This window comes from Falco peregrinus, chromosome 6 (assembly GCF_023634155.1).
Source record: "Falco peregrinus isolate bFalPer1 chromosome 6, bFalPer1.pri, whole genome shotgun sequence".
In the NCBI taxonomy this organism is placed as follows: Eukaryota; Metazoa; Chordata; class Aves; order Falconiformes; family Falconidae; genus Falco; species Falco peregrinus.
In genome coordinates this window covers 23,085,212-23,103,956 of record NC_073726.1, presented here as the reverse complement: position 1 = coordinate 23,103,956, position 18,745 = coordinate 23,085,212, and the positions used below count along the sequence as shown (strand labels likewise).

The window sequence follows — 18,745 nt, the reverse complement described above, 5'->3', positions numbered from 1 at the left end:
CTCTTTGGCCGCCTGGAAACAGAGACTTTCTATCCCTCTCCCCACCCATTCCCCAAGCTGGCCCCTTCCTTTGCAAACATCCCAGTTATTTTATTATTATTTTGTGCCCACGAGGTAAAGATTTTTATTTTTTTTCTCTCCACTCCCTTTCTCCCCCCACTTCGCTCCTGCATTCCTGCTGAAAGCTACGGGGTGGCATCCCCAGTCCCAGCCTCCCCTCCGCAGCCTCAGTCCCAGCTGCTGGCCTGCGGAGAAGGAATCGGACGTGGAGGGCGGGCGGGGGGGGGGGAGATGCCCAGAGCGGCCCCTCCTCCTGCCTCATAACTTCTTCTTCCAAGTGTGCAGGGAGTTTCACTGCAGCCCGGCCGACTTGGATGCCAGTTTCTGGGGCCGTCGGACCCTCTCGCCCACGGGGAAAAGCCAACGCGCAGCAGCTTTGCCCAGGTAAGCAGCACCGGTCGCCTGTAGCTGTCTGTCTGCCTGCCCAGGTACCAGGTTTTGTACGCTCTGTTGTGTTTTTTCCACTCTCCCCATTCTCGGGTTGCAGTTAAATGAGCTGCAGCACGAAAGGCGTGAGAGCGGGCCAGGGGCGATGGGGAGTTCGAGGAGGCAGCAGCCCCTGGGGCAGCAAGCTTCCTTCCAGCTTCCTGGTGCATTGCAATAGTGAACCCCTTGCTGCTGCCTCAGAAGTGCCTGGGATGCCCAAAACCTGTCTGGAATCTGAATTTGGGGGCGACTTTGCATTTTCCGGGATGGGAGGTGGCTCAGGGGCATCAGCTGGTCTTGGAGGCAGGGAGAGGTTGTGAAGAACTGTCATGTGTAGCACATGGTGGGTTGTTTTGGGTTTTTTTGAGGCTTTCTGGGAGGAAGCGAGTTCCTATTGCCTCCTTTGATGCACCCAGGAGGTCTGAGCATTGCAATGGGCAGAATCTGGCACAAGTAAACCACCCACCAGTGGAATAAGGAGCTACATTTTTCTTCTAATCTTGTTCAGTTGGATTGTGTGATGTGGTTCATTCAGGTGGATGGTAGTAAAATAGCAAGTGCTGAAAGCAAGTCCTGGATCAAAGCTCGAAGAACAACGGAGCAGACCCCACTGGGACTAATAACTCCAGACAAAGTGGGTATTTCAGCAGGTTATAGGAGAAGCAGCAGAAGGGGTTAGTCCGAGGCCATTCCTGGATAGAAAAGTCAGATGATTTCAAGGGGAGAAGTTATTAACTTCAGGGTGGGATTCTGCTTTTCTGCAGCTGGGCCCCACTGAGTCTGCAAAGGTTGTAGCGTTGCAATGAATGCAGTGACCACTCAGGTGCAGACCACATGCATGCAGCTCTGAGGCTTGGGTCCGCTTCCTTCCCAAGCCAGCAGCAAGTCACACAACCCAGATTTTCTTGCCTCAGTAGCACCAGCAGTTAGGGTGATTGAGATCCTTTGGCACAGTCCACCCATTCCCACCTCCTTCTGTAGATGCTGAAGTGATGTCTTGCAGGGAACAGCAGTGATTGACAATTTTGTTTGGCTGCTATCCATCGTAGACCCAAAATAATGTAATTTCTGCTTGCAATCAAGAATTACAAGAAAGTGCCTTTCTTCTGGGTAGGGAAGAAAATTAGCCACCAGGCAGATGATTCATGGGGTGTCTGAAAAGTCTTTGTGGCTCTAACAAAAAGGTTGGTTTGTAGGATGGAGTCTGCAGAAATCACTCCATGCATTGCGTTATTGCATGTGTCAGGAGGAGCAGAAAGAGGTTGGATGATGCTGTTTGGGCTCCCCAGTGATTCTGCAATGTGGCCCCTTCTGCAGATATCTCTTCTTCAGTATCCCACGGAGCATTAGGCCAGGCTGTGCATGGGGAGATGTGTTGGGTCAGAAAGTGCATGAGGTTGTTTGAAGCACTGGCACGTGAATATGGGGAGATGTCCTGGCACTGTCCTCAGCCTGGCTGAGGGTGTGATGTTTGTACAGTGCAGGACTGGCAGTTGCTGGGGTGGTATTTCCTCTGTGGAGGCTGTTTGATGGGCAGCTGCTTAGGGGATTTTTAGTAGAGCAGCTTTGTCAGCTTTCCTCAGTCTTAAATATTGGGGCACTGGGGCTCATGACAGAAAGTGGGTTTATATGCATGAAAGCTTGTCTGCTTTTTCCACTTAGCTTTCCCAAACATGGCTTGTCTCATGTTTCAGCTGTTCTCAGATTTTCCTGTCCTAAACAGTACCTCCCCACTAGGTTTGTTCCTGTGACCCTCCTTATTCCAGATAGTGAACTAGGGAAAAAGGAGAAATGCAGCAGGACATCTCAGACTCCCTTGTCTGGCCACCTGGGCCCCTGTCCCAAGCAGTGATGCAAGGATGATGTCCCTTTGCCTGTAGGAAAGGTCACCCAGTCACCATGAAAGGCTTTGCAGCCACAGTGTGGAGCAGACCTGCAACCACAGCTGGAGGACCACATTGGGGAGCTTTTGGGTCTGTGCTTTGGAAAAGCACTTCCCTGGGGAGACCATTTCATAGCTGTCAGGGACCAGGGCTGCTCAAACAGGCAGCGCAGGTCTGTGTAAATGGGAAAGCCCGCCAGGGGAGCAGGGGAAGGATGGATGAGTGTAGCTGCAGAGTGAGACTGCTGGGATGAGTGATGTTTTGAGCTTGCTGCAGCAAGCAGGAGGTGGTGCAGGTGGTGGTGGAAGGTGGGTGCTGTGTTCATCTCGGGCCTCACCTTCGAGTGGAAGGAAGGCAATAAATAAATTTGTGTAAAAAGTGAGAGATTTGGGTTCAGATCCTTGCACGGGCCCTGCTGGTTGGTTGCTGAGGGCTCCCAGTGCAGGGACTGGGTGCTCTTGCCCTGCCTGGGGGAAGATGCTCTTGCCCAGGCTGGTGAGTGGGTGCCTCTGGCTCAGCCTCTCTAATTCACTGTCCATAAATCCTCCTTCCCCTGCATCTTGAGGGAGCACAAATCCAGCAGTGACTTCTGGGAGAGTGGGAGGAACAGAAAGAAATGTCTGGGATGGGTTTAGCTGCATCCACAGGAACTTTGGTGGGAGCATCCTGTGGTGCCCCAGAGGAGTGAGCGGTGCAAGTGGGCTGAGTCACCATGACATCTTGGTGGCAGGGGCCAAGTTGTGACCTCGTGCCACAGATAACTGCTTTCTGGGAAAGTTCCACCACTGCCATGGCCTGATCCTTCCTGTTTGTCCAACTTGCCCATCAGTCTGCCCCTCAGCACTTCATCAACTGATTTTGTTTGCACAGTGAGTCCATGAAAGTCTAACCAGTCTGGATAGATATGGGGAGCCAGTTCTCTCTTCCTTAACCATCAACACCAGTCACAACCCACTTGCTTCAATGCCACAGCAACTCGGTCAGGGCTGCACATTAGACCTGGGATGCAATAGTCCAAATCAAGATGACTATCTAGTTGCACCAGCTCAGCAGCATGAAAATGCCGGTGAAATATGGGAAGGTGCATATGGGAAGGGTTTCACTTGCTTAATGGAAACCGAATCTGAGACTTGTGGTGGCTCCATCCCTTTAAGTGGGGACTCTGCACAAGAGGGCAGTTTATTTACATCATGACCGCTCCAAGAGACTGCAGGGGAAAACTCAGGGCCCATCCTCATCACAGGAGGCTTTGTACAGATATGGCCCCTCAGGGTTATATTTTATGGTGGGCTTGTGGTACCCCACTGAGGCTGACTCCTGACCAGGGCAGACTTAGGCTGTAGGGTAGGGGGGTGGCGTGGGGTGGTATCTGTGGGGTTGGAGTAGCAGATTGGCAGGGTCAGGCTGCCTGCATAGGGTTCTGAGTGGCAGATGGGGATGTGCAAGTCCCATGCACAAGCCCTTCTCTTGCTTGCTCCTGCTGTGCTCAGCTATAGTCCTTGTTCCTGCAAGAGCAAGGCAAATTTGCTGGAGGCAGTGAAATGGCATCAGCCCAGAGGCAACAGAGATCTGCTTGGAGAATTACCCTACTGCAAAACCAAGAGGCTCCCAGGGGATGTGGGACCTCAGGCTGGGATCTTTGTTTTCTTTGTCCCAGCTCCCAGTCCCTTCAGTTGTGCTAAGGAGCACTTTGCAATGTGAATAACCTCCTGGAAAAGATCCAGCTAGAGTGTGAGTAACCTGAGAAATGTAGACCTGGCTGCCAGCCAAGTAGTCAACCCCTTGATCAATTGACTTCCTAACCCTTTTTTTTTTTTTTTTTTTACACAGACACACACACACAGACACACACACACACCCCCCATCTATTGATCTCCTTGTCTGTAACACCTGCCTGCCCATCTGGAAATATTACCTTTGACTCTGCCAATACATAATCCCGCTGGGCAGACTTTTCACCTTCTTTATGGGAAGACAGATTAACAAGCATTGTCTTGTGAATGCCCAAGACAGAAGTAGGGTGGAGAAACTGCAAATATCCTTGAAAACATTATACCTGTTTGGTGGGCAGCTCATGTCTCCATGCCACAGGTGGTGAGGGATCCCCCCTTGCCTCTTAGCCAGAAGCAGGGTGGCTCATTTCAAAGCTGAGCATTAAACTGGGTGGAAGTGTCAGAAGCTGAAGTTGTTTTCAAGGTGTTCCCTTTTGCAGGGGAAGTACCTAGTGACTGTTTGACTGTTATTACTTGCCTCTCCTTTAGCTTTTTCCTTTTCACAAGTGCATTATTCATTTTTAAGTAGGATTCACATTGTGATACTTCTCAGTAGGTGCATGCCCAGGTGATGCTACCAAAGGCTGTATTAGGATCAGAAGCTCAGTGGGGAGGCAGCTGGGGTTGAAGCAGAGCCATTTGTTTACCGTAGACCTCTGATGAGCAGTGATCTCCAGCAAAACTCTCCTTCAGTTATCTACCCCAAAACTTCACTCTGCTCTTAGCATTTCTTGCAAGAAGGAGAGATTAGGGGTGGGCAGCAAACCCTCCTTTGTTGTTTGCAACTGTTACACAAGCAAAAACATCAGTCCCCCCAAACTGGGTCTCTTGGAGAGGAAGAGACAGGCTAGAGATGATCTTCACAACCACCGTCTGACCATAACTTTCGTCTTGGAAAGGTTTCTAAGTTTAGCTAAGAAGGTTATTTTACTATTGTTAATGTGAAAACCTGGTGTGTGGGGCGTCACCATGGTGTGGAGGAAAGGAGAGGAGGGTCTGGCTTTCATTTCCAGGATTCATAAGGTATTTTTCTGCTTTTCTCCTTGGTGCTTCTAAGCTGAAATGCTCCATCCAATACTCCCAGATGCTGCTTGCATGATTTCTGCAGAAGGTGAAAGGTGGAAAAAACAGCCCCAGCTGCAAGTGGTCCCATACCAGGGAAGAGGTGTCACTTGCCAGTTATCTCCAGTACTTGTTACCTTTTCATCAGCCTTGCTGCCCTCTCCCCAGTGAGGAATGGCCAGAAACCAAGGAGGTCTTTCTTCCATTAAGTTTTGCCCTTAACTAGCTGTTTGCATCATATTTGAGCAAACCTTAACCTGTGCTTTGCTCCATGTTTTGTGACCCTGATGTGAACAACTGCAGGAGCTGTGGAGGAGGATATTGAAGCTGTGGTGGAGCCTGATGAGTGAGGAAAGGATAGGGCAGAAACCTCCCCATGCCATGTCTCCCATCCCGGAGGAGAGTCATAGCCAACCCTTGCCGTGCTCTCAGGAGACCTATTGAGATGTTAATCCAGCTGCTTTTATACATGACCCCCCATCTTCCCACCGCATTTCCTGTGGAAACAACAGCTTTGGGGTCTAAACCTCGAGTTGGTGGGACTGGGAGGCCAGCAGCCCTTGTGGGTCACTGCCTTTGAACAAACCAGGCATGTTCAGCTGGGTGCTGAAGCGGAAAATAAGCTTCCTCCAGCTCTCACTTCATCTTCTTTTATTGAGCAGCCTCACAAGATTTACCATCATCTCTGTTAAACATTACTATGCCGTGCAACCCCTTTAAATCAGGAAAACAATGGTATTTATTTAAAAAAAAAAAAGAGAGAGACAAAACACTTTCTTAAAGCTCACTCTTGCTCCAAGAGAGGGAGGGGAGCCATTTACCCATTCTGCAAGGAGCAGCAGTTTCTTGTGATTGCTGATGCTGCTGTTGTTTAAACAGGCTCTGCGCTGCAGCATGTGGGTAAGAATGCTCCTTGGAAAAGGCATCCTTGCATTTCATGGAAGTATTATCTGGAGCCAAGAGAGAGTGCCACCAGGAGGGCAAGGTGAATCGAATCGATGCATCTTCAGAAGCAGGGGAGAGCTGCAACTTTGAGGACATGGTGTTTGCTGGACCTCCAAGGAGGTCTGTTGGCCACTAGAGCTGCCACCCCTTGCCTGCAACACTGTCACTGCACTACCACCAATGGCTTCTGCTGTGTGGGTGCCTACATCAGGGAGACACTAACTCATGCTCCTCTAGCTTCCTCCTGGCTCTTCTGGCTTCTATCTGGGATGTTCATTTGGGGCACACCTTGACTCAAGATGGTGCTGGATCAGAATTCAAGCTTTGGTCTAAAAAGCAGGTGCAGCCACTTGGAGCATCAGGGTGTCAGGTGGATAAAACCTCATTTAGCCCTTCCTGGACAGAACTCCAACCAGAATCCTAGGGGGATTTTTGGTCATCTCTGCCATGCAGGGACCATTGTACTTTTTTTCCCCAAAATCTGCATGATGGCCGAATGCCAGGGACCCAGCATGGCTCTTTGGGAGCTCAGCTGCCTTCTCGTCTTCTGTCCAACCTGCTAGCCCTGGGCAAGCCAGTAGTGGACAGAACTGGGCTGTGCATTGCCCAGATGTTATGGCAATAGGGGATATGGGGAGGGAAACTATGTGGGCTATGCAAAATGCTCTCCTTAGTGCAATGAGGATGCCTGTGTCCCTCTCATAGCTGAAATGAAGTAGGTTCTTGGACCCAACCTGCATCACTGTCTCATTCTAAGAGAGCTGGTGAAGGTGTAGATACAAACATGTCCTGGAGATAAAGCTTAAATTACCCAAAGTGTTATCTACATAGGGTCTGGAAAGCCATGTGACAGCTCTGAGACTGGAGGAGAGTGAGCTGCTGGAGGATCCATCTGTCCTAGTCCCTTCTCTCAGCATCAGAGCGAGAGCTGAGCTGCAATACGGTGCTGCGTGGTGCTAGTGCTGTTGTGTGCCAGTGAGGGACCTCCTGGATCTGAACCCAAGCTTGCTGCTCTTTCCTTTCCTGAGAGGTCCATGCAGCACAGCCTGGGCAAGGGTGTGAGTGGTTCTGGGGGGCAGAGGTGCCTTGGGTAGGGAACATCTATTGCTGCAGGGCTTGCAGGTTGCTTTTGGGGGCAAAAAAAGTCAGATCACTTCATGGCAGCCTCTTCTACTAGATGGTTTGATGTTAGGGATCTTGGGAACCAGTGCCACCCAGCAATGCACCCTGCCCTGACTCCTTGGAGAACCCAGTGCTGGGGTCAAGGCACATGTAGCATCTGGTACCCAAGATCTTGGAGCAGGAGTTGCAAGGTGTGGAGAAGAAACTTGAGATGGGAATTAATTGGGTAAGTGTCATGTTGAGACAGATGAGCCAAAGGCCCACTGATTTTTCAGCTATCTATTCATGTAAGAGGTGCATGAGATGGTTGCTTTCATGGTGTTGTAAAATTGCTTGTGAGTGCTGGGCTGACTCAATGATGGGGACATAGACCCCAAAGCATCAGTGGGTGGGCGCGAAAGACAAAATACAGTCATGCACCATCTAGGAGCTACCAAAATCTCTGCTGACCACAGGACTGCTGATTGGAGCACTGTCTTGTTTTGATATTAGTTATTGATATTTTTAATAATTTAGGAAATCCCATTTTTCCTTTTCCAGTCATGTGGCCAAAACTTCACTGTCACTGTAGTGAAAGAGATCTTCCACAAATGGAAAATCCTATATGAAAATGCCCCCAAAAGGGGTGTGAATACCCGCGAGAGGGGAACAGCATGAAATCGGACATGGCCATTCCCAGCTCACAGCAGCTGAAGGAACTGAATATGTTCAGCCAGAGTTAGTGCTCCTGATCCACGTAATTAATTCTGAACTGTTTGGACTGTGTTATAATCCTTGTTTAGCCTGAGAGAAGGTGTCCACTGGGCTTTCAAAGAGACTGAGGACAAACCCAGCCCCTTGGACTTGATTTAAGCTGTGATTTTGGGTATCATTTTGTACCTCTGCCTGCAAAGGGAGCATCTCCTCCCTGTGGGTCAGCCCCTCTGGCTGCTTCTGGACAGTTCCGTGCAATTCAGAAGTATGCCTCCAGCTACCGACAAGTCAATGCTCTCATATTTCTTCACAAAAACGGCTTGAATTCTGTGTTCAAGGATTTAGAGAGAAATCAATTACCATAAAAATCTATTAACTCCATTAAAAAAGAGACTAAACTTTTGACCGCCTAAGGCTTATTTCTGTCAAGCGAGGAATAACCCATGTTTAACCAGTTTGTTCTTGCCATCCAAATCTACCATTTTCCTTGGGGTTTGATAATATCTTTCATTCCCCTGCAGAAAATGGTGCCTAATCACAGGAGAGGAGCTGCAGAAATGCCCCAGCCAGGCTCTTCCATGTGAACATTTCAAAGCCAAAGGAGAGAACTGGCATTTGCTCAGCAGCAAATTATGAACCCGTTTGCTTGCAAAATGGACAGACCCTCTAAGCGACACCAGCTATTGCACTTTCATCCTGTCTCCTGAGCTTTTCTTACATTAGTGACAACATACTTCTTTTGGATGAGCTGTCAGTACCGTTTTGGAGCTGACGGTTGTGGTCTTTGCTCTCCACCTCTGTGAGCTGTCAGGGTTTACTCCATTCTTTGCCTCTTTGCTGGTGTCTTAAGCCTCAAGCCCTTCTTTTTATTTTTCATCTTGCCACCAGAACTCAATGATTTGAATCTGTCCTTTGCTTTAGTTGGTGCAGTCTGTGCCTTGTTTTCCCCCATCTGAACATCATGCAAAATTACATGTAGAGGTGCTGGGATCTTGGTGACCTGTTCATATTGGTACCACTAATAACTGGACCATCTCCACACCTTTCTCCTGCTGGTTTCTCTGGTGGTTCCACATCCTGAAGTCCCCATTAATTCTCTATTCAGACTTATCTTTATATTTCAAATTACGCATCTCAGTGTGATCTCTTTGTGGGGCTGTTGGGATCTCTCTCTACAGGATTTATCATAGAATCATAGAATGGTTTTGGTTGGAAGGGACCTTTCAAGGCCATCTAATCCAACTCCCCTGCAATAAGCAGGGACAACTTCAACTAGATCAGGTTGCTCACATCCCTGTCCAACCTGACCTTGAATGTTTCTAGGGATGGGACGTCTACCGCCTCTCTGGGCAACCTGTGCCAGTGTCTGACCACCCTCATTATAAAGAATTTCTTATATCCAGTCATATAACTAGTTTGATTTCATGGTGTGCCTGGCAGTGCTCCATGAACAGGAGTCTTGGGGTGCTGAGCTGTGTGCAGTGATGCAGGTGAGATATAGCTGAAGACTTGGCTTCAGCTGGAGCATTCATAAGGAGGTGTCCCTCTGCATTCTCTGCTGAATAATACAAGGTTGTGCTCAGCCTGCAGTCTGTCAGAGGGAGCTGCAAATAGAACTTTCCTCTGTCCATCTGGCTGTTTTCAGGAGACTTGTATGAAAATATTTGAGACCTGCTTCCCTCTGTCAGATTTGGCTGACATTGTCAAGATTTTGCTAGGTTGGGAGGCAGAGGTTCTGTCTGTCTGTGTGATACATGCCACGGCACAGCGGTGGGCTTTGGGACATGGATCTGTACAGATCCCCTGGGAAGGTTATGCATGGCCAGGTGCGGCTCTGTTATGTAGGTTTTGTGTCTGTATGTGACAGGGATAGAAGTTTGGTGGATGAAGTTAGCAGCACCTGTCATGAGTGATCCTGGGGCAGGAGATGTGTGACATCCAGCTGGAGCCACAGGCAAATGGGAGGCAGGCACCAGCCAGATGAGACTGCAAACGACCGTGTCTCATCCCTTATAGACAGACCTTGCTGACAGGGTTATTTGTTTATCCCAACATTTGTTTGGGGGGTGGGGGAAGGAAGAAGAGTTTATTGCAAACATATACACAGGAAGAATAAATGGAGGGGAACAGCCCAGCCTCTGGCACTACTGCACATATGTAAGACCTGCTTTTTTTCCTCTCTTACCCTCTTGCATCTTGCCAGGCTTCCTACAACTCTGTCATCTGATCCAGGTGAGGTAAAGGGAGAACCTGGTCCATCAACTTTATGGAGTTTGGAGGCAATTTGTTCAAGGAACTGTAAAACCTGGTGAAGTTGCCCATATAAATTATTTACTTACAGGGACAGTAAAAGATCAAGGAAATTGCTGGGATTCCTTTCAAAACCCTGAAGTTTATGAGGTTGTTGCCCTGCCCCTACCAGGTTTCTCTGAAGATCTCCGTAGCAGTTTTAGGAGGTCTTTGACAGGGGCTGGTAGCAGCCAGTGTCTGCAAAGATCAGCTAAGACCTTCTGGATTGAAGTTTGCTCTTTGTAGTGTATAAAATGAGCACTGTGGTGGCATCTACATGAACGGGTGATTCTAAGTGAACTGAGCTGCCCTGAGCTGGACAACAACAGCAGAACAAATGGCAGTCCTCCATCAGCCTTGCTATCCTGAAAGATGGAACACTTGGAAGGGGCAAGCCCAGGTGTGATCTTGGCCTACTGGTGGGCTGTGAATGGAGAGAAGTGTTGGAGCAAGTGTCTGGAAGCTGCAGAACAGCTCTTGACCCTGATATGCATGTCCCACTCTGCCTTCCCTCACCTAGGGTTGGTATTTCATACCGAGGTGAACCCTTAAATGTAGTTTTCAGGAAGGGGAAAACCAAGAGAGAAAAGGACCCATTTTCCTTTCAAAGTCAGAGAACAACACCCTTGAATTTGGGATCATCTGTAATCTGGATGTGCTGCAGTCATCCATGAAGGACCCACACTGGCAATGCAACAGCAGGAACTGGATGGGTTTTCACCCCAAGTCAGCATTTGCAGCTCACCACTAGAAGGCAAAGCACAACTTTAATTATTTTTTTTAATGTGATAAAAGTTAGAAATATTCTAATGTTCAAAAATTGAACACAACAGTTCAACATGCATGCACATGTGCAGATATGAATTCATGTCTGCCAGGAAATTTTAGTTTGTGGCATCCAGATTATGAAACTCTTTTGAATCCTTCATCATTGCAATGTGAATTCAAGTTGTGACTCTTCTGAGCTCAAGCCTTTCCACACCTGCAGGGTCTTTGCGTTTTGTGAATGTTAACATTTACTCACTGAAGGCCTGGGGCTCACCATGCTTGTTCTTTGTGTCTGCAGAGTCTTCTAGGATTTATTCCTTATATGACTATTTCCCTATTGCTGTTAATGTGCATTTTTTACTGTATTTGTTCCACACTGAAGCATTAAACAATATCAGAACTGTGGAAAAAAAATTGGAGAAATCACGTTAAGTTTTTATCTGCAAAAACGTGCCTTGGCTTAGCTGCCCAAAGTGACTGCAGAAACTCAGACTTATTTTTTGTCACTTAGGCCTTTTTTTTTTTTTTTATTTCCTGTATATATGTAAACTTGGACAACAAATGCTGAAGATTGAGGTGCTTTTTTTCCTGTCCTTTTTCCCTTGCTGGCTCCACACCCCTTTCAGGGGTGACCATGTCAGTACATACTCGGGCCCTGCTGGTCAGTACTCTGGCCAGTGGTGCAAGGAAGCCAATGGTCTGGAGCTGACCTACTGTAAGGTGACATTGGCACATGCCTTGTCATATCACATAGACATCTTGGAAGCATTTTCCTATTCTTTAAAAATAAACCACTGTTTCCTTGGAATTACCAAGAGGGAATGGAGATTTCTGTTAGCGTTTAAGCTTTTTCTGAATTATTTTTTTCCAGGCTTTTGGGGCTCAGTTTCTCCCAAGGGGGTCAAGCAGCAAGGAAATTTCATCCTTGATTTAGGGCAGGAATGGGAAGGGTGAGATAAGAGAGGATAAAACATATTTGGAAAGAAAAGGCAGGAGGTATCATTTAGCTTGAGTCCAACATCAAGCCTTGTGTCTGAAAGTAGAATCACATAGAATGGTTTAGGTTGGAAGGGACCTAGTTTCAACCCCCCTGCCAGGGGCAGGGACACCTTCCACTAGACCAGGCTGCTCCAAGCCCCATCCAACCTGACCTTGGACACTTTCAGGGATGGAGCAGCCACAGCTTCTCTGGGCAACCTCATCACTCTCACCCTGAAAAAGTTTTTCCTAATATCTAATTTAAATCTACCCTCTTTCAGCTTAAAGCCATTCCCCCTTGTCCTGTCACTACAGGCCCTATTAAAAAGTCCCTCTGCAGCTTTCTTACAAGCCCCCTTAGGTACTGGAAGGCCACTCTAAGGTCTCCCCGGAGCCTTCTCTTCTCCAGGCTGAACAGCCCCAGCTCTACCAGCCTGTCTGCCTAGGAGAGGTGCTCCAGCCCTCTGATCATCTTCATGGCCTCCTGTGGAATCTCCTCCCTGGACCTGCTGCCCACACTGCTTTTGGTGCAGCCCAGGGTTTGGTTGGCTTGCTGGTCTGTGAGCACACATTGCCAGGTCACATTGAGCTTTTCATCCGCCAGCACCCCCAAGTCCTTCCTCAGAGCTGCTCTCCATCCATTTTCCACCCAGCCTTTCTTTGTGCTTGGGATTGCCCTGACCCACTACGTACAAACCTATTCTGAAGGTAATGAGTTTAGAGTTTGTTAATTTACTGCCTATCTTTTCTTAATTACGTGGGATGGATCAGTGAGTGCCAAAGGCAATGGGGGCCATGAGCACTGGTGGCCTCCAGGGATGGGGTGTGTGTTAGAGAACCTCGATACCAGGCAGGACCCCACGGGGTGACATGTAGCAGTGGACATGCTGACACAGTTATGAAGCTCATAACACAACTCTTGCAAAAGAGGTGGGGGTAAAACCAAGTGATTTTGGGTCTCAGCTCTGCACTTCTGCTCCATTAGTTGATATCCTAGAAGTTTGTGTACTTCTGTTAAAAAGCCTGCCTTTACTTGTTTAATTTTGATTTTTGGTGGGGTTTTTTTGAGAAGGGGGGATTGTGGTTTTGCTTTGAAGCCATCTCCACAGAAACTAATGGAGTTACAAAGGAAGGACACAGCACAGGTTAAGCACCACACAGCAGAAATCTTGATTATATCCAAGTACACCCAGCAATTAGGAGAACAGGGAAGGAAAATAAGAAACAGAAAACACATTAGGGGAACTTAAGTCCTGAGGGTCTCAAAGATGGGTGTAGCTATGTGATGGACTAGGTGACCACAGCCCTGGTGCCCCTGCAGTCTAGACACACACCAGGCTGTCCAGGCACTTGATCTTCATGTTGCTTGTTTGGGGATTCATTTAGGGGGAGTTACTCCAGGCTGTGCACAGGAACTCAGCCTTTTTTTTTTTTTACAAAAGTGACCTGATTCATCATGCAATGTGATTTTGTGTTTGCATGTTGATAGCTGGAAGGAACAGCCCTGGCAAAGAGGTGGATGAAGTCACGGAGCTTGTCTTTTCCTCATGTTTGTAATTTCCACCCTGAAAGTAGTCTGTGCCTCCCTGTGAAATCTGCTCAGCCCAAGACAAGCAGGTGAGGCTCAGAACAGGATAAGAACTTTTTATTGCCCATTAAAAAAGAATAAAAGCCCTTCTGACAACACCACTTCTGCTGCAGTTGTTGCTTCACAGAGAAAAGTCCCTGCTTCCCAGAGGGAGACTTCTGTGACAATTTTGGGGAGTTGCTAAATCACCCAGAGGCAACCAGAGCTTTCAGCTGCTGTTGTTTGCTCCATGATGGTGGGCTGGCTTTCAAAGCATGGCAAGGGAGTTAATCCTGGATTTAGGAACCTGAAGTTTAGTCACAAAACAGGCTAATAAAGCCTTGAGTGCAGGTGATTGCTGTCTGCAGTGATCTTCTAGTGATCTTTCCTCCCTGAATAATTGAGGAAGCAGATGCTTCGCTCTTTCATCACACTACTAATATTTATATTTAGGCTTAATTGACTAACGTTGTTGCCTGAAGAAGGGTACTGCAAGGGACAGGTGCTGAGGGAGCAAACCTGGGCTCTCCCCTTTAGCCAGCATCAGAAAAGAGGTGAAGTTGTTAGTGGATTTATGGACTTTAATGCCAATTGCCTAAGACAAGATGAGCCTTTGCAGGTGGTGAAAAGCTTCCCTTGCAACTATAGCCAGGTGGGAGCATCATGCTCAGCTGACATGCATTAAAGCCTCTTTTCTCCTGCAGATCAATGACTCTCCAGGCTGTGTTCTGACTCCAGGAACCAAGGAGTTTCTTCCCAAGGAAAAGGAAAATGTTGTATGCTCAGATCCTTGTCCTGGCAGTGGCTGTGGTGCAGTACAGAGCCGTGGCCATTCATGAAGGTATGTGACAAGTGGACTGTCATGAATGCAGCAGCTGAGGGTGATGCCGAGACACATCAGGAAGAAAAAGACCTTTTGCAAGCAGGTTTTTGTTAATGTCATGGATATACACAGAGATGCTGTCACGGTGGAGTTGTAGTGATGGTGCCGTTACCTTCTGCACAGGGTCCTTCTAGGTTGGGATTATCTCGCTACCAGAGCATCTCAGCTGGCCCCAAAAGGCAGGCAGAACCTGACTTACTGCATTAGGGTTTGTGGGGAAATTGGGGCTCTTCTCAGTGTCCTGCCTCTGATACTGTTCTGCCTCAGCTGCTCTAGAGGAAGGTGGGGAGAAAGAGAAAATTTGTCCCCTCCTGAGTCCTCTTCTATCTCCAAGGCCTGGTCCAAACCATCACACAGAGTAAATGAGGGAAAAGACTTCAAGGAAGTCTTGAAGCCTCTTGCTGCTGCTTAGAGAGTCAAGGTGGCGCAAGGTCTTGCCTCCTCCTGGCTCCCTGTTGCCTGTGCAAGCCCACAAAGGCCTTTTGGGGAGGAGAGGCAGAAGACAAAAGGACCCTAGAGAGGAGCCTCATGGAGTTATGGCATGTCTCTACCCTCAGGGTCCTGCAGGAGGGGAAGGCTTTTTGTGAGCATCCTACAGAGCTAATGCAGAGCTCCCAGGATGTCATGGGGTTGGGCATGAGCCAGTGGGTCCTCACTCTGAAGTGCTCTGCAGCAAGAAGCCCCCAGGCTTTGAAGGTGTAAATTCAGTAAACTCAACAAGGAGTTAATGGAAGCTTTGGCTTCAACTACAAAATTAACTTGATTAAGTTCCTGTCTGTCAATTAAGCCAATATATTCAACTATAATGCTATTTAATTCAAAGCTAGGAAAAGTGCAGTAAATCAACGTTTACAGATGTCTCTGGCAAACCTGTGATTGATGAAACGTAATTTTGGAGGTGCATGGAAAATTTCAAATAAAATCGTATCCCCCTGTGATTAATATAGCTGTCTGTGTTGGTATTTTCTCCAGAAGGTACCAATCCAAATATGCTTAACATCACATGTTTCCAATGACAGCTTCAGGTACCTGATCCAAGCAGCAAACACACCTGGGTTCTATTGCCAAGCTGGGCCCCACTGGAAGGGTGCTGAGCTTCTGGCTCAGCATCTCACAAAGCAGGCTCCAGTTGCCCCTTCATAGAGAAAGGGCACCATCCTGCCCTTAATCCTGTGGAGCTCTTGCTTGTTGTCTTTCTCCTCATTGTTCCCTGGATGCAAATGAGGGCAGGAGCATTGTGCAGGGTCAGCAACACTCCCAGGGACCAGGCACGGATGGAGGATGCTGTCTGGGCATTTGGGACATGGAGAGGTAGATAGCAAAGATCCCTGTGATACCAATGGCATTTTAAGCATGTTTTCCAGATCAGGGCCAAAAATGCAGGTCTCCCAGGAAAAGCCATCTGCACTGCCTTGAGTAGCTCCAAGAGGTGGGTGATTTTGGGAGGGCTGATGGATGGTCTTCTCCATCTTGCTGAACCTTTGTTGGGGTTTTCTTGTGGTAACACAGGTTGTGGTTACCCTGTGAAGCTGTTGAATGATTTCTACCGGTTTTGAGGTTGGAGCCAAGGACTGGCATTGCCTTCCTTCCAAGTCCTTCTGGGGGAACAGGGACATTAAGGCCCAAGCTAGGGAAAAGGGGTAGATTCAAAATAGAAGCAGCAGCTGGGAAAAGAGCTTATGTTCATCTGCTATGAGCAGCTGAGCTGTGTCCAAGACACCCCTGACATCTTAGCTGAAAAGCATTTGTGGAGGATTGAGAATTGAAGGGAGATCTCAACAAAGAGCTCTAGGAAGGAAAACTGAAATAATTGTCTCCCGTTTTTGTCAAGGGAAAGTGCTTTCTTTTCCCAGCTGGGTACGGGTTAAACCAAAAAGCCAGTCATTATTTTTCTGCAGTAAACAGAACTGTTAGGTTGTGAAGAGCTTGGTATCAGAAGGCACAAAGAAAGGTGAAGAAACCAAAAGCCTTAGGTAACAAAGAGCCTTGGGCTGCCATCCATCCACAGCCAGCACGATCCTCTGTCCTGCTGCGTGGCCAAAGGGGATTAATCAGGGACGCAGCAATGAAGGAAAGCACAAAACCTGCATCTTTCCAAGCCCTTTAGACAGTCTGCTTATGGAAATAGGGAAGTCAGGGAAATTGAAGAGGTCAAGCTAAAACAGGTGCAGAAGCATGAGATGCCCGCCTAGCGCATCTCCCCAGCAAACTGGAACAAATGCTGCAGCCTGGTTGGATGCGAGCCGGGGGCTGCAAACCTGCGGTTGAAAGTCAAGGCAGTGGCTGGGTAAAGTCCAAAGCAGCAGTGACACAAAATGAAAAAATGTGAAGAGGTTGAATCCAGTGCTGGTGATCAAAAGACAAAAAAAGCCCTCCTCTAGCAGTTGGCACAGTCTGCTTTTTAGCAGCCTTACAGTAGTAAGTCAGCATCTGTCTGTAAGGGAGAGAAACATGAAAGAAAATACACATTTTGAACATGCTTTGTAGAGCCTTCATAAATTTTAATGTCTCTAAAAGTCATCAGATTTCTGTCCCTGAAATATATTTATTGGCTGTCTAAAGAAAATTAAATTCAATTGAGACTGAACACTGTAAAGGTAAATATGCCTTGATGTTCATTAAACAAATTTTCCTGTGCACCTATCCCTTCCCTGCCAGCTGGCGTCAGATAGCTCTGGCTTGTACAGAAAAAACACTCAAATTCTTCATTCTTTGCACAAGATACTGTTCACGCTCAGGGCTGCTGGCAGCTTGGCAAGAGAGGAGTGTTGCAGAGCTGAATGCACGGCACGTCCCGAGCCCTCTCTGTGCAAGTCTGGAAGACTTGGTTGTTTTAGGGCTGGCAAATCATGGGTGGCCAGGTGGCCCTGTGTCTGCATGGGTGTCTCACGCTGGCTCTGGAGACCCTGATACAAGAAGCCCAGGATGGTTAGTGGGGTGGCAGAGCTGCCACATTCCCAAATCTCAGTTGTGCAAGGCTTTGGGTGTCGGTGTCGGCCTCTGGGTGTGTGAAACCCTCAGGTATCCCCTTGCTTCCAGCATGTCCTACAGACCTGAATGGTTTGGTGGATCTGGCTCTCAGTGTTTGTGCTTCAAATGAGGAACTTCCCCTGGGTGAGAACAACAATTGGGAAATTAGGAGGAAATTAAAGAGAACAAAGTGGCCTGTTGCTCTGGGAAGCCCGTGATCACATATTTCACTGGGCTTAAACATGGTCTCTCTTCCTTAGTGCAGTATTTTGGGGTTCACATGACTCAGAGGGGTTTATCTCCTTGCTGGCTCGTTGCATGGTGTGGGGTGAGCCTTCCTGCCCCTCTTCTCCTTCAGCATGCAGGACAGCAGAGGTGGCCGACATTTTGTTCCTCGTGGGGCAGTCACAGGGCACAGGGAGGGAGAGCTCCCGGCTGGTCAAGGACTTCATCAGCAGCATGGCCTGTTCCTTTGAGAACGTGGTGATGGGCAAAGAAGGCATCCGGTTGGCGGTGGCACTCTACGGGGAGAAAACAAGGTGGGTCAGTCCATCCTCCACCACCAGCGCCCAGGATTCTATAGCCCTTCAGCTCTAGCTGGGAAACCATGTCCCCATGGTTAAAGACCTCTTGCTGCTCTGCTGAACCATTGCAAGAGCAGAGCAAGAGTTCAACCCCCAGCAATGTCACCAGAGTCTAGAGGTGCTTGGTGACGGGGAACTCTTTGGGAGTAGGGAGGATGGTATTTAAAGCTGCTACAAGGAATTCTCCGCTACCCAATTTTAGATACTGTTTTACAGTAACAGGGCTCTGGAGCTCATACCCTGGCATCCCTTGACCACTGTGAAAAGGACTCTTGCATTCATGCAAGCCTAGTGTGACCAGCTAAGTGACGATGTTATTGCTGGTTATTACCATTATCAATGCATCCTTGCTGTAACAACAGTGTTTTCTTGCTGTTTATTCACCCATATTGCCCCATTTCTCATTCCCAGAATGAGTATTGAGCTCACGGATTATGTGAACATCAAAGAAATGCTGGTTGCAATTCAGAATCTTTCCTTCAAAGGAGGCAGCTTAAAAACAGGGTCAGCCCTGGCATTTGCAGCTCACACCATGTCTCGCCTGGACATGCTGCGAGAGGATGCAGCAAAGGTAAGTGACCTTCTGTGATGACTTCACTGGTGTCATCTTCGGTAGGGATCAGACCTGTAACTTCTTCAACTGAAGACAGAGATGAGAGGTTTTGGTTTTATTTATCCTGTCTGATTTTTGGCTTGCATTTGAGTTACCTCATTTAGGAGCTCATTCAGCTTCAGGTCACTTT

The 18,745-nt window shown here is 48.0% G+C and overlaps 1 protein-coding gene across 1 annotated transcript in view; it reads left to right on the top strand.

Annotated features, from left to right (window-relative positions):
- The first annotated feature begins 307 nt into the window (after nucleotides 1-307).
- Nucleotides 308-18,745, top strand: part of LOC101923239 (collagen alpha-1(VII) chain-like) — a 116,318-nt gene continuing 97,880 nt past the window's right edge. Inside the window, exons 1-4 of the mRNA XM_055807686.1 lie at nucleotides 308-444; nucleotides 14,270-14,406; nucleotides 17,777-17,957; nucleotides 18,414-18,573. Coding sequence (XP_055663661.1) covers nucleotides 14,337-14,406; nucleotides 17,777-17,957; nucleotides 18,414-18,573 — 411 coding nt within the window. The 5' untranslated portion in view covers nucleotides 308-444; nucleotides 14,270-14,336. The remainder of the gene's footprint in view (nucleotides 445-14,269; nucleotides 14,407-17,776; nucleotides 17,958-18,413; nucleotides 18,574-18,745) is intronic.